Source organism: Gopherus flavomarginatus, chromosome 12, assembly GCF_025201925.1.
Source record: "Gopherus flavomarginatus isolate rGopFla2 chromosome 12, rGopFla2.mat.asm, whole genome shotgun sequence".
In the NCBI taxonomy this organism is placed as follows: Eukaryota; Metazoa; Chordata; order Testudines; family Testudinidae; genus Gopherus; species Gopherus flavomarginatus.
This window is the reverse complement of record NC_066628.1, coordinates 35,825,512-35,841,547: the sequence shown is the minus strand read 5'-3', so window position 1 is coordinate 35,841,547 and position 16,036 is coordinate 35,825,512. Positions and strand designations below refer to the sequence as shown.

Here is a 16,036-nt window from a genome sequence, read left to right as displayed (position 1 = left end):
CGTTTACTAAACAAAGAACAAAATGTATGTAGGAAAGTGTGTACAATCCAAGGGCAATTTGTCTAGTGGCTAGAGCATGAGACTAGTAGTCAGAAGCTCTGAATTCTATTATTAACTCTACTTCTGACTGCTATGTGAGCTTGGGTGAGTCACTTAGCATTTTTTGGCCAGTTTTCCCCTCTGTAAAATGGGTATAATAATGGTTACTTCCTCATGTTAGGGGTGTTATGAGCATTTGGGTTTTTGTGTAAAGCACTCTGAAGTTGAGGAATATATGCTAAATATTATGAATGGATATAATACACAAAATAAACAAACTGGTATATGGTCGCCACAATAGTGATGCTTCATGGTATAGGTGAATATTCATGCAGAATTTAACAAAACAGAAAAGAGTTGCCCAAGCGGAGATCTAGTCAGAAATGACTTTCTGTGTTGTAGTGACCTCAGAAACATAGCATTAGTGCAGCTCATGTCACAGTACCCTTTTTTGTGAAAGCCACTACAAGTCTGAAGGTTCTCACAGGGTTCCAAATTTTGTAATGTGCTTTTTTGAAGTGTATGTAAATGACTGAAGCACTGTTTTGGTGAGCGCTGGCAGCAGGCCTTCTTAATATAATATTAAATGGTCATTCTAAGTGTGTTACTGGGGCTATAGGTTTGACATCCCCATTGTATAATCTTATAACCAACGTCCAGTTATATATTGTTCCACAGTATCTGAAAGTAGTGATACACAACACGTGTGTGGTTATATTGTCATACATTTATTAGGTGTTTGGTGGGAGGTCAAAGACCCATGGTAAAATCTTACTCCCATTGAAGTCAATGTAAGTTTTGCCATTGATTTCAATGGAGCCAGAGTTTCACTCCAGGTGCAGATATGACACTAACTGCACATGTCATGGTGTGTGGGTTTTTCTAAAATAGTTTATGTATTCTGACTTACGAAAGTCATATATTTATATGGCTTGGAATACTTCTAAACTAATGTGATTGCATCTACAATCTTCATATTTTAACCATGTATTTATAAGAGACAATGGTTAGACATAAGGAATTTTGCATATTAGTGTCTGAAATAATGCATAATACTACAGCTGTCAACTTTTGTCTGCCTTTCCTTAAAGGTCTGGAATTAACATTCTTTTCTGGAGTATATGGGACCTGTATTGGTGCTGTGAATAGATTTGGCACTGAAGAGAAAAGTCTTATTGGACTGTCTGGTATTTTTATTGGCATTGGAGAAATTTTAGGTGAGTCTAAAGAAATTAAAGTTTAAGTATAAAAAAATCAAGTTGTTGAGATTATTGAACAGTGCACCACACATCAGACTTGCAGCAAAAGTTGCATATGCAATAAGTAAAGTACAACTAAAATCTGCTACAATACTTGCCGGGGTTATACTAGATGACCCTTGCGGTCCCTTCTAACACTATGATCCTATGATTCATTATTGCGCTGCATCTTGTGTAGTCATTTACACTAGTACAAACTGAATGCAGAGAAGGATGTGGAATATTACCAGATAAGAGTCTTAGCATTTTACACCCATTTTGCATTGGTATAAATGACTATGTGAGACAAGAACAACAGTAAATCCAGTCTATAGTGTTAATAGGCCATTTTTAGCATTTGTACATCATGCTTTTATAGTTAGCTGTGTCTGATTTGCTAAGTCTAAACCTTCTTTCTTATAATAAAAAGCTAAGGCTGTATGCTTAGAGATGAAAGACTAAACATACACCAAGGGTAAACTTAGTACTCAATTAAAATGATTGAATACAAATCTCAGTTGACTAGATCAAAATCTCCTACCCTTTGCTTACACTAGAGCATTTTGAAATCCCCTAACTTGTGAAACACCCTGAATCCACACAGGCATTTACACCACAGTTTAATTGCACTTGCTCTGAGTGAGGCTAAGCACAGTATCATCCACCACTATTACCCTTCAGCTGTGGTTCTCAAACTTCATTGCACTGCGACCCCCTTCTGATAACAAAAATTACTACATGACCCTGGGCAGGGGGACCAAAGCCAAAGCCCAAGGTTTGAGCCCCAGGTGGGGGGCCTGTAACCTGAGCCCACCACCCGCGGCTGAAGCCCTCAGGCTTGGGCTTTGGCCCTGGGCAGTAGAGCTCAGGCTTTGGCTTCGTCCTCAGCAAGTCTAATGCCAGCCCTGGCAATCCCATTAAAATGGTGTCGCAACCCACATTAGAGTCCTGATTCACAGTTTGAGAACCACTGCCCTTCACCATTGCAGTCCCTCTATAGATAGTAAGTACTGGCAGACAGGGCCACCCAGAGGTGGGGGCAAGTGGGGCAATTTGCCTCGGGCCCCACGAACCCTGGCCTGGCGGCGGTCCTGGTCTTCGGCGACATTTTGGCGGGGAGGGCCCTTCAGTGCTGCCAAAGACGCAGAGCGACTGAAGGGCCCCCCATCGCCGAAATGCCGCCGAAGACCTGGACCACTGCCGGGTGAGTACAAGCGCTGCAGCTCCCCTCGCTTTGCCCCAGACCCCCTGAATCCTCTGGGCGGCCCTGCTGGCAGAGCAGCTGCAATAATGCAATTAGCCCTTTCAGTACTGTCCCACAAAGCTCCTGCCCACCTTTCATGGATGGCTCTGACAACCCAGAGAATTCACCTCTGTTACCTGTCAAATTGCATCCCTTCCCCCATGGAACCAAGGTACCACCTGGCTGATCTCAGCTCTGCTGGTCCCTCCTTCAGGGTCTATCATAGATACATTTCTAATGTACATTTTCAACATGTGCTGCCATACCTGAAGTTTGGATTCTTTCTTTACACTGTAAATCTATGATTTAATAGAAACTTTTAAAACATGTTTCTTTCTTTTTGTCATTAATACTAATAATTACTCTGAAACTAATAATGATGTATTCTTTTCCCCTCCTACAGGTGGAGGATTCTTTGGATTAGTGAACAAAGATAATCGCTTTGGCAGGAACCCAGTTGTGATGCTTGGCATTGTGGTCCATTTTGTAGCCTTTTACTTAATTTTTTACAACATACCAAATGATGCCCCCATTGCTTCCTTCGAAGGAACAGATAATAGCGCTTATATGAATCCAAGGTACAAAATGTTTTGTTTCTCTTGATCAGTGTAATTCGAAAGCATAGAAATGTAAGGCTGTTGTAAGGGCCTCCAGAGGTCATCTGTTCCATTCTCCTGCACTGAGGCAGGATTAAATATACCTAGACCATCCCTGACAAGTGTTAGTCTTCCCAGTTTTTAAAAACCTCCAATGACAAGGATTACACAACCTCCCTTGGTAACCTGTTCCAGAGATTAACTATCCTTGTACAATACTTATCAAGTTTTTTCTAATGTCAAATTTAAATCTTCCTTGCTGCAGACTAAGCAGATTACTTCTTGTCCTGTCCTGGCTGGAGGTGGAAAAGAGTTTATCGCTGTCCTCTTTTTAACAACCTTGGAGAGAAGCAGCTTGTTCTTCTGTGGGAAAGGCAGCTTCAAGCTGTTTTCACTGACTAGTGATCAAGATCTTACAGAAGGTTTCCATCCACAGTTCTCCATTCTGAGTAGCTTCAGATGTTATAGCAGTTCATACCAAAATGTAGGGGGTTAAATGTCAGGTCAGAATGGTGTCAGTTCATATTAAGTGCATTGTTTGTGAACATTATTAAGGATGATCTGAGAAGTTACTTTAGTTATCATAGATGCCAGTGATTCCAGATATTCTAATATACCAGAGGACACAACTATACCACACACTATGACAGCAATTTCTAAAGCCAATTGAATACTCATTGTCCAGGTCCACTCCATTAACTTGTGGCCAGATTCTGCCTGCCCATTACATGGGTGCTCAGTGTTGGGGAGTGGGCATTGGAAGCTTTTTTGCCTTGTGCATGCATGATCCAGGTAAGGGCCAAGCAGAATTCTAATCTCTGTGGTCAGGATACTTCAGGGACTACTCTGTTTCTGTGCCTCCATTGCTCTATCATCTTGCTTCCCACACACACGTGTGTGAAGGAGAATGAGCTGGAAGGGAGCAATCCCACATTTAAATACAAGTAACTGCTAATTTGCCAGCTTAAGAAACTGTGAACATATTAATGGATTTGTGTTAAGCATTATATTTGAAATTTTCTGCAATTTGAAAGGTCCTTTTTAAGCCTCCCATATTCATACAGTTTTCATGCTCTCCATATCTCTGGCAGTCAGATTTGCATTACTATTTTTCTATTGCCTGGGAAAGCATTGTGAGCTTGGTGGTTGCAGGCATTAATATCCAGATATGCTTGCCCATTAACAGAAGAGGAGTCCCAAAGTGAGGTGGTAGTTTTAGCAGCTCCAATTCAGTGTAGGATTGACTGGCTGTAGCACTGACAGAAAACTTAGAATTTCAGAGTACAAAAATCCTGTAAGGAAATATTTCTACCACCCACATCAGTAATTTTCCATCAAAATTCAAATCTGAATTCAATTTTCTGCTTTTATTTCCAAGACAAGTCTGACAAAACAGTTTGTTTATACTGAGAATCTCTATGTGTACTAACACTAGCCAGTAGCTGAATATCCCTACTAAAGTTGGTTTAATTTTTCCCTACAGCAAAGAGTTGGCCATTTTTTGCAGCTTTCTGTTGGGACTAGGAGACAGCTGCTTTAACACCCAACTCCTCAGCATTTTGGGGTTCCTTTATTCAGAAGACAGTGCACCTGCCTTCGCTGTCTTCAAGTTTGTCCAGGTATTATCTTGCTTCAAATAGCAAAGTCAGATAGTGTATGTGAAGATGTCTTTGGGGGTATATGAATAATTAGCATTCTACTGAAATAATACAGAAATTTTTAGTGAGCTCAATAAATTTAATACAGTAACTCCTTGCTTAATGTTGTAGTTATGTTCCTGAAAAATGCGACTTTAAGCAAAACGATGTTAAGCGAATCCCATTTCCCCATAAGAATTAATGTAAATAGGGGGTTAGGTTCCAGGGAAATTTTTTCACTGCACAGAAAACTATAGTCTTATATACAGTATAAGTTTTAAACAAACAATTTAATACTGTATACAGCAATGATGATTGTGAAGCTTGGTTGAGGTGGTGAAGGCAGAGGGTGGAGGCGGGTGGGATATTTCCCAGGGTATGCCTTGCTGCTAAATGATGAAGTGGCACTCGGCTGAGCCCTCAAGGGTTAACACATTGTTAATGTAGCCTCACACTCCTCAAGGCAGCACAAATGGAGGGTGGGGAGACATTATAGCAGACAGAGACACACACCCCGTGTGTGTGTGTGAGAGAGAGAGAGAGATGCACATTCCCCTTTAAGTATGCTGACCCCACTCTAAATACATTGCCTTTTTAAGTAGATCAGTAAGTTGAGACAGCAGCTGCTGCCAGCAAGCTCCCTCCGTCCTGAGCCCTGTCATGTCTCCCCGCCACCCGCTCTGTGGAGATGGGGTAAGTGGGAGACAGGGGGACACCCTGAAATTAGCCTCCCTCTCCCACACCCACCCCAGCACAGCAAGCAATAGGCTTCTGGGAGCAGCTCCAAGGCAGAGGGCAGGAGCAGCACATGGCAGTGTGTGGAGGGACAGCTGAATGGCCATCAATTGATAGCCTACTGGGTGGCTGCAGCACAGGGAACTTAGGGGAGCGGGGAGCTGATAGGGGGGCTGCCGGTCCACCCTGGTTCCAAGCCCCCACCAGCTAGCTCCAACGGGCTGCTCTTTCTGCAAGCAGTGGGCATTAAGCAGGCGGCTGCCAAACAGTGTTATAAGGGAGCATTGTGGAACTTTAAACGAGCATGTTCTCTAATTGATCAGCAACTAACAACAAAACAACGTTAATCGGGACAACTTTAGGTGAGGATTTACTGTACTATCCTTCCCAAAAAGGAGGGAGCCTGTTCTGTCTTCTGTGCAAAAACTGGTTCAAGTAGTAGCCCTTGGTTCAGGAGAACAATATAAAATTGCTATGTTGATGTATTGAACCATCAGGCACTCTCAGGTTTTTGAGTGTGAGTTACAGATAATGGTGGGTTCTGCTTTAATATCTAAAGGTATGTTCAGATATGCAGATTCTGATTTTTGGTTTAAATATTTATTTACTGGAAGAAGTCTTTGGAGATTAGGCAGTAGGTAACAGCAAATCTATTGGTTAAATGTTGATTTCCAAGTTTTTAAAAGTTTGTACCACATGTCACTTGGAGTTACCAGTTGTGCCCAACACTTGGTGAGGGGAGCATGGGCATAAGAAGAATTGAAATGCTCATTTCACATGTCTTAAACCATCACCCCAAAATATTTATAATTATGCCAGTTGTGGACTAAATTAGAAGCCCTTCACATAAATGATTGCTTTTTCCTATTCTGAATGGGTTGATAAACTAGCAGACATGGAGCCCAAATGGCTTCCCTCTAAAAGAGGAAACCTTTGCAGTTTCGAGCTTTCTCAGATCATGGATTGTGATAGTCAGAAAACTGAGGTATGAAGAGGTGACAAAACTTGCCCAGGGTCACACAATAAGTTGGGGCTGGGAACAGAGGTGTTCTGACTCCCAGCCATGTGCCTAATCCACTAGATCACAGCTGCTGTGTTTGTAAGGACTTTATTATTTCCAATGATTTCCCAACGCACCATTCATCGTTTTGATAACATTATCCAAGATAGTTACTTATTTAACGTGATGATAGGTCAGGCTAATTATAAAGGTTCTTTAATCTAGCTGGGGGCTAATGAGTATTGTAGCTTGAATCCTTAACAAAGGTTAAGTGCATTTAAGCAGCTACTCTTGGTAGAAATTTGCAGTTATGTCATACATGCATGCCTCTGGTTCTGTAATAAAGTGCTGTAAAACTGGGAAAAGATTATTCAGGTTATTGTTTTATATACTGTACTCATTCCTCGGATGTGTTGTGCATGAGACACCGTGGTTTCAGTACCAGAGAATTGCATATCGGATACTATAAATACCCTTGTGTGTGGTGTTCAATTCATCCAGTGAAGCCCACTTAAATGACAGAAGTTAAAACTGAATTTTCTGTGTATCAGGCCAAAAGAAATACAGAAATATAGTGAAGTCTTTTTACCTTTAATATCTGATACAGGAGTATATTTCTAAGAGAACTAAAGGCTAAATGTCATTCTGTATGCATGTCAGTAATGATAATCTTTACACAGAACAGTTAGACTGCATACCTGCAGTGATAGCCTTTGTTTTGTGTTTTTTCTTTCAGTCCATCTGTGCTGCAGTCGCATTTTTCTACAGCAACTACCTTCTTCTTCAGTGGCAGCTCCTGATCATGGCAGTGGTTGGGTTCTTTGGAACAATCTCCTTCTTTACCGTGGAGTGGGAAGCAGCAGCATTTGTCGCCCGTGGCTCTGACTACAGGAGCATTTGATCCAGGTGCTCCATCAGCCTGATGTGAGGAGATACATAGAAACATATTTATTGAAATGACTTGAGAAGGTGAAAAGATAACATCACAGAGGCTGGGATGAAGGAAGCCTCTGTTAAAGCCCTTTCAGTGTAACTGATAGGAACAGTCATAATGAAACATAGAAAAACAAAATGCCAAAATGAAAAGGCTCTCTTTCTTATTTTTATCGACCTTGGTGTGCAGGGTCACAAAAATCGCGTATGAGAAAATGGAAGGAAAACGGGGATCTGTGCATTGAACAGTTTTGTTCAAATATACCCCTTTGCTGAGTGCCTGTTTCTCTTAATTTCTCTCTTTGTGATCATGTACTATAGAAATTCTACTTTCAGTCTTCTCAAATAGTTTTATTTTTATTTACTTAGATCCAAGCTCTGCAGACTCTTGTCTTGTAAAAATTCCTTCTGTGTATGAGTGATATTTTTAAAATAAGATACAGTGTGCTGCAGCATGTCTACATATCTGAGAAACCTATCAAACCCATGGACTTCTGTGGCAATAGAGGTGTTCTCATTGGAACATTTTGTGATGCTGTGCCCCTCCATCCCTTGGTTCCTAAGTCTATAACATTGTTGATACCCTATTTTATAGCTTAAAATCTTATCTAGGCTCAGTTTTTAAAAAAGAGAGATCTTAAGTATTATGGGCTGATGTGAAGCATATTAGAAAAATTTGGACAAGATTTTCTTTATTTTAAGCTTATCAGAAGGCTAAGTAAAGGCCAAGATGATTAAGGGCCTGAACCAGAGAAGTGTGGAACAACTGAATCACTATTTATATCAACAGGTATTGTGAGTGCTCAGCACCTCTCAGGATCAAGCTGCAGATTAGGTTGGCTGCCAGAACGTTCTCCAGGAAAAAGAGTCATAGAGACATGGCTCTCAGCCTACAAACACTGAGTTCACTGGCACTGCTCATGCTTAAAGTTACTCAGGTGTACAAGTATTTACAAGATCCGGGCTTAGATTAGTTAGATGTACATGTTAGTGATGGCATCTTGTGATGGGCACATTTTCCCATTTACTTCTTTAAAGCATGGTTAGAGGGGAAAGTGGACTGTAAAAATTGTCTCTTGTTACTGCACATACAGTGTCTGCTTTATGTTCATCATCTAAGTAATATCTGAATAGCTGATTGACAAACATATTTTATCACTCAATAGAATATAGGAAGAACATGCAATAATTTATTCTGCATCATCAAAAAAACCTGGCAGCTAAGTTTTGGATGCAGAATTATTATAATTGGTGATAATATATGCACCAGATACAACGCACCTAGATTTCATTTACCTAGTTGAACTTGCAGTGCTGGCAGTTAGGTTTTGACTAGTAAGCAAATTGATCTGAAGCAACTGAGAATAAATGTGAACACTGACATGGAAACTCTTTCGAAACACCATATTAGAAACTTTATTGGTTCGATTTTTGGCAAAGTACCATCCTTTGTTAGACTGCAAACCTTTGGGTGAGCACAGTTGGTATGTTGGCTTCTTGTATTTAAAGATGATTAAGAAATATTTAAATTATGTTTCAGTTTCTCATATTATGTCATAACTACTTAGGTGTGTATGGAGGATAAATTAGGTATTGAATTAGGGGAACCCTGTGACTTTCTGTATCTCCGTGCCCCTCTCAAAACGGTGAGTCACGTGAAATCCTCTTGTGGCACAACCAAGCCTGTTCATAGTAAAATGGCACTGTACACAAATTTAGGGGTATTGGCTTTGGGTTCACTCCAGGTTTCTGCTGTGAGATCAGAAAGATGTTAATGAGAGAATTATTGAAACCCCAAATACTTAGCTGGGAAGTGGATAGGTGAGGGAAACGAAAGGAAACCTTATTGGTCAGCAGGAGTTTCACTGAATAAAGTGTAAAAGGGAATGAGATGGAGATGATGAAGAAAGGGGAGAAGAGCTAATATAACAATTATACTTTGTCAGTCAAACTAAAGGGGAAATTCAGGGCATGGAACCAAACTGAATCAATGCATATGATGTTGCTGGCTGCACATTAGTGCCTCCCATCCACTTCTTTTATTCAGTAATTTCAAATATAATATTTTTATGTACCATTCATGATGGGGGAAAAAAGTAAAGACATTAGGATATCCTTCAGTGATTAGGTATTTTCCTACTGCATTCTTTTTTATATTTTCTTCAAAGTACCAAAAGGCATAAAGAACTTTAATTAAGAAATAAAATATCAATCTTCATACTATTCTGTTCTCCACACACTAGTGAGAGAAGATTTTAATTGCTACAACATCACAAGGAACAATTCTGTTTGGTAATAGGTGGGTGAACAAATTTGTGCTTATGGTGATGAGTGCCTTGCAAATGCATTAAAAATAATACAATTTTGTTTTAGAAGGTAATGATTCTGATGAGATAGCTTTTAGAAATGGTGCTTTATTAATGGATGTCTGTGTGCAGTGTTGTTCATATGGGATAACAGAAGTATGTAGAATGCCTTAGTAAAATCTGTAGGGAAAGATTTTCAACTCTAAATTTTCACAATTTCAGCAAGTATTTTGGACCTGATTTTCAAAGGTGCTGAGTACCCGACCTCCCACTGCTGACAATTAGAGTTGGGGGTTCTCAGCACCTCTGAACATCCAGAGCCTTTGTCTTTTTCTATTCTATCTGGTTTGACTCAAAACTAGATGATGTAAGACACAAGGAAGGCTCAGAATTACTTATTAGGTTATTAAGGTGAACTAAATTTGCTTTTTTAAGCCAAGTTTGATAAGAAAATTACAAAATTCTTCAAGCCACACTATGAATATCAAACATTTAAAAATTGCATACCCTGCAAATGTATGCAGTATTGTTGTAGCCCTGTTGGTCCCAGGATATTAGAGACACAAGGTAGGTGAAGTAATATCTTTTACTGGACCCACTTCTGTCAGTGAAAGAGACAGAGCCTGACCTGAGGAAGAGCTCTGTGTAGTTTGGAAGCTTGTCTCTCTCTTTATCATGTTTTAATTCCAATTTTTAAGAAAAGTAGAAAAAAAAACCCCTCAATTATTTAGGCAACTGTGTGATATATAGCTACATCTAAACTTGCAGACTTATTCCTGTGGAATGTCAGGACATGAAAAATACATTCAGCTGCACAGGATAAACCACATTAGTCAGCTGTTTTTGATACAATGGTCAGCAGTAAATAGGTTAATAATGTTGACATCTAATTATGCTCCCATCTCTGTCAGCATTTCTAAAGCTCCTATCACCATATCTCAGCACCGGCAGTAAGAGCCAATTGAGATGAATGGGATAAAGTCACATCTCTCTTGGTTCTTGAATCATTGCCCACTGAATTCAATTGTGATCTTTCCATTTTTTTCAGTGTGAATTTGACCAGGGCCAGACTTTTTGTGAATTTGTTGTAATCTGGTTTGCATGCTCCAAAATCACTGGTGCATGGTTTATATTGGGAAAATTTATCTCCAGAAGCAGAGCTATAGATTGAACTTGGGTAGCTGCAAGGAAATATATTTGTTTGGTTTACCTTTTACTCTTAATGCTGTAATAGTTTCAACTTCCTATGATGTCACATTGGGAGTCCTCCAAACAAATGGCAAAATCCTTTAGGAAGAAAGGAATATCAGTTTGGACTTCTAACTTTTTAATGCAATTCTCCCCCCACCTCCCTGATTTTTTAAAAATAGGGCTTCTTGATTCATCAAAAAAGCCTAAGGGTGTATGTACATTTCTCTTCATTTTGCAGTTCTCAGAAGTTTAGATTCTTATGAAAACAGCAAAATCTACGGAAAGATGTTTTGCAGTCTGGATGTCTGTATTCCTTGTTCATCACTAATTGATGTGTTTTAATTTATATTGTTTTATTTTCGAGTATAATCTATACTAGTAGGTTGGGATGAAAAGGGAAACTATTATAGTGGTTTATTTTACAAAAACAGGGCCAAATGCTCAGCTGGTATAAATTGGCAAACCTCCAACTGACTTTAGTGGAGCTACACCAGTTTCTATCAGCTGAAGATCTGGGCCGAAAGTTGTAGTGATCCATAGCTACCACACTGTTTGAATGCTGCTAACTATTCTTACAGAAATTGCCCTATGAGCTTGTCTTCACTACCAAATTAGGTCAGGTTTGAAGAGTTGTGCTAACTAGCAGAATGTTAAACACAACTTTGCAGTCAATATAGACAGGGACCATTTTGTTTAACATCATGCCAGCTGGACATGGGTATACCCAGCTTGAACCATAGCTTTAGCTCTGATCAGCTGGCACAATGCTAATCATGATTTTTCTCAATACGCTGAATGCAAAATCATGTTTAACATGACCCAGTTTTCTAGCAAAGATGGGTCTTATAAGGCTGTGTCTACACTGATTCTTCTGGAGTTCTTGCAGCTGTACCACTGCTAGCAATGGTGGGAGGAGTAGCGGAGACCAGCTTCCAGTGTATTTTTCACCATGTCTTCTAGTAGGTGACATGGTGGTAAAATGGCAGCCGTAGTAGAAGTTCAGAGAAAACACAGTGTAAGGAACATTTAAGGGCTAGTCCACACTAGAAATGCTAAAGCAGCTGAGCTGCAGTGTTGCAGCGGTAGCGCTTCAGCATAGACATTACCTACACCAATGGGAAAACCCCTTCCATTGGTGTAGGTAATCCACCTCCCCAACAAGCACTAGCTAAGTCAGTGGAAGAATTCTTCTGTTAACCTATACACCGGTGGCTAGGCTGGCTTAACTACATTGCTCAGGGTGTGAAAAATCTATGCCCCTGATTGGCATACCTGGGTCGACCTCTTTTTAGTGTAGACCTGGTCTAAGAGATCTCTGTTTTACAAGACACTCCACAATTATACGTGACCTTTTGGTTCAGGGGCTGAGACTTCTGTTTGTTACAATTTCCATTAGCACACTCAACTAATATCATTTTAGAAACTGTCTAGCAATACAGTAAAGTGCTAATGAGCAAGTAGTAGGAGAAATATGCCCAGAGCTAGAGGAGTGCAATGGAAAGGATAGTGGAAGCAGAGAGAGTGCATCAGAAAGAGCATGCAAGGGGAGAGGTCAGGGTTCAATGAAAGGGATGTTTAGGGAATTAGCTGTTGGCATTAATTCAATTTCTGTTTGTTCTGCTAAATTATTATTTCAGAGTTGACAAGCCCTCCTTCAAGCCATCTTTTCTCTTTTGTTTACATTTTGATGTCATGCAGAAGTCTTATTAAAATTGTTTTAAGCCTTTTTTTACATTAAAAATGGTGTCTTTGGTATAATTGATGTCACATTAACTGAAAGAGGAGCCATGTGATGAAAGTTATAATGAAGACACTGATTGTATGTGAGTGTTTTGAGTGAAAACAGACTCCTTACTCTATTTCTTTTGTGGTTACAGCCACACAAATAAAAGTGAATCATGGCCTATATTTTTGCTAATACGCTTATTAAGTTGTTGGAATTGTTGTTGTCACTGTTTGGAGCTGTGCAGTCATGCCAGAGGCTTTGTGAAGTTAAGTCATAATATGTGGGCTGATTGATATCTGAAAGTCTTTGCATCACCCGTATTGGCTTGCTTTAGAAAATAAATGTGTCCTGGAACACCAGCAATCCATTTCAGTCAGGAAGGATTTCACTTCATGCTAGTCATCATGGCGTAGAGAGTAGAATATTGAGATGTCTGTGGAAATACAGACCTGACTTCCACTCCCTGATCAGTTTTCTCATCCCACTCCCATTTTATGAGGACTAGATCCAATCAATGAAAGGAAGATTTGGTTCCATCCAGTTTTATAGTGTGGGATATATCTACCACCCTTAAAAATAATTCTCAAGTTCTGAAATTCCCTTCGCAACTCTTTTCACATGTACCTGTGATATGCCCTTATAAAATCAATGTATTTGTAGCCTTGTTGATCCCAGGATATTAGAGAGACAAAGTGGGTAAGGTAATATCTTTTCTTGGAGCGACTTCTGTTGGTGAGAGAGACGAGCTTGAAAGCTTGTCTCTGTCATCAACTGAAGTTGATCTAACAAAAGATATTACCTCACCCACCTTGTATCTTGTAAAAAATCAGTTTAATGGGCTCCAGCTTTGTGGTGCTTTGGAACCTATTTAAGAGTCAGATTAGATGCAAGTGAGGAGAGATTTTTGTTCAATCTGATAGCTAGTTGGCTAAAATGTACCATTTGGACCAAACACAGTTTTTTTCAGGAACTGAACGACGATGGTTCTAGTAAACTAGAACAGTAGCAACTTGGGTAACAATTCTGTTTGGCTGTCAGATGCCAAAACTGTGGATTATGAATGAGGGAGTATGGACAAAAATCTGAAGACTGCAGTGGGGTAGGAAGCACCTGCATGCAGAAGGGCCAGCACAGAGGAAGCTGCTATGCTGCATTTTCCTCTGAGGATGCTGCATATCCCACATCCACAAAATTCAGTGGGTTCTGACTAGTCTATGGATTGCATCTTTTCAATATTCTGATTTCTGAGGAGGTAAGAACATAAGAACAGCCATACTAGGTCATACTAAAGGTCCATCTAGCCTAGTATCATGTCTTCTGATGGGCCAATGCCAAATACTTCAGAAAGAATGAACAGTTGAGCCATTCCCTGCCATCCAGTCCCAGCTTCTGGTGTTTGGAGGTTTAGGGAAACCCTGTGTGTGTTGTATTCATGACTATCTTGGCTAATAGCCATTAATGAACCCCTCTTCTATCAACATACCTTATGTTTATTTAAAATCTACTGCCTATTAATTTAATTGGGTGATCTGTAGTTCTTGTGTTATGTGAATTACACTTCCCTATTCAGTTTCTCTACATCATTCATGATTTTATAAGAACATAAAGGCAAACTGGGTCCGACCAAAGGTCCATCTAGCCCAGTATCCTGTCTTTTGATAATGGCCAATGCCAGGTGCTTCAGAGGGAATGAACAGAACAGGTAATCATTGAATGATCCATCCTCTGTCGCCCATTCCCAGACATCTATCAGATCATCTCATGTTGATCTGTGTGTCTGATAATTCTATACTATAATTTCAGCCAGTTACCTGGTAGTGAAATTAGGCTTACCAGAATCACCTCAGGAGCCCTTTTTAAAAAAATCAGCATTACATTAATTACTCTCCAGTCAACTGGTACAGATGCTGATTTAAGCAATGGGTTACATACCACAGTCAGTAGTTCTGTAATTCCATATTTAAGTTCCTTCCTTGAATCTCTGTATTCAAAACAGTTACCTTTTATTTTTTGTAAAGAATTGGGATCAATAAAATAGACTCTTAGATTTGTTTTCTTTCCAAAAAGCCATTTGTGTCTCAGGACATTTTGGAGTTCGTACTTCACATTTATGTCATGAAGGAAAAAATATAGAAAGGAGGTTTGTGCCTTAAATGAAAAATTACTCATTCTGTCATATTAAAGGAAAATAGCCATTTGTTAAGGTCGCTTATTGAAATTAGCTCCAATTAAGCAAGCATAGCAAATGTTATGATCTCTGCTTATTGTCAGGGCCATTGATCTTATTGTAATGGCTGATATACATGGGTTTGTTTCTAATATTAATCTTTTTAAAGAAAAAATACATAGATAATAACCTGTCTGAAAGAGCCTCATAGTTATACATCATTATTTATTTCATGATTGCAGGAGAAGGAATGGGATATACAGCTCTGTTAAACTTCTCCAGTGCTAAATGATTGTACCAAGGAAAGCTGAAATGTGTTTTCTCCCCCCACTGCAGGCAGGACATTCTCACAGGCAAGTCATTCAAATGTATGTTCAGTGAAAATGTGCTTCACTGGGACCTAAGTGTATTCTGGTAGCAGTGAATGAAGTTTCTAATTTACTGATTTTCCTCCTTTTTAATATAAGCAATCATTTTAAAAGCAGATTTAATTGCCGGTCCTGGGCCCTATAGGACTGTCTGCGCTGTCACACAGGGACCTAGCGTTTGTTCTTTGGGCCCACATATGGCTACCTCAGCCAACAGGAGCTGATCATCTTTGGAGTGATGGGAATTCATTTATTTATTTATTTGTGTCACAGTAGCATCTACAGGCCCCAATGGAGATTACTGCAGAAGAAGGATGGTTAGTGGATAGGGCTGTGGGAGATACAGGTTCCATTTCTGGCTCAGCCACAGACTTCCTTTGTGGTCTGCTGTGACCATTTGTTTGACTGGAGCTAGTTGCAGGGACTGTTTGACCCAGAGGTTGTTTTTTTGAAAAGTGTGAATTGGGAGTGCTTTGTTCCAGGTAGGCCTTGAGTGGTTGATTGGAGGGAAGGCTTTGATCCGGGCCAACTGCTTTGGAGTCAGCAGCCTTATAAAAAAAGCAGTCAGCTGCAAACCGGCAGTGAACAGAGGACAGGCAAACACAGGGAGTTTGCCTGGGAGTTTGCCTGAGGGAAGTTCCCCCAGATTTTTTGCTTTTCAGGCTTCTGTGAGCAGTAAATACATCTAAAGAGGCTCTTAGAAGGAAGACATTATGGATAGTGAGCGATCAGCTGTTGTGACCGGCACAGGGTGTGCCATGTTTATCTTTCTCTCAGAGGATAGAAGCAACTTTGTACGGAGTGCAAGCTGGTCTCCATATTGGAAGAGAAGATTAAAGGACTGGAGACCCAAGTAT

General features: G+C 40.0%; 2 protein-coding genes across 5 annotated transcripts in view; one reads left to right on the top strand and one right to left on the bottom strand.

The window, feature by feature from the left end:
- MFSD11 (major facilitator superfamily domain containing 11) overlaps positions 1–12,826 on the top strand; it is a 29,176-nt gene extending 16,350 nt beyond the window's left edge. For 3 of the 4 annotated variants that reach the window (XM_050919348.1, XM_050919351.1, XM_050919350.1), the window contains 4 exons: positions 1,131–1,256; positions 2,924–3,098; positions 4,600–4,735; positions 7,225–12,826. In XM_050919348.1, coding sequence (XP_050775305.1) covers positions 1,131–1,256; positions 2,924–3,098; positions 4,600–4,735; positions 7,225–7,389 — 602 coding nt within the window. In that variant the 3' untranslated portion in view covers positions 7,390–12,826. The remainder of the gene's footprint in view (positions 1–1,130; positions 1,257–2,923; positions 3,099–4,599; positions 4,736–7,224) is intronic. The other variant, XM_050919349.1, reaches the window with a different exon arrangement.
- The window catches only part of MXRA7 (matrix remodeling associated 7), an 836,957-nt gene that overhangs the window by 107,021 nt on the left and 713,900 nt on the right, over positions 1–16,036 (bottom strand). The gene's annotated exons all lie outside the window — the stretch shown is intronic.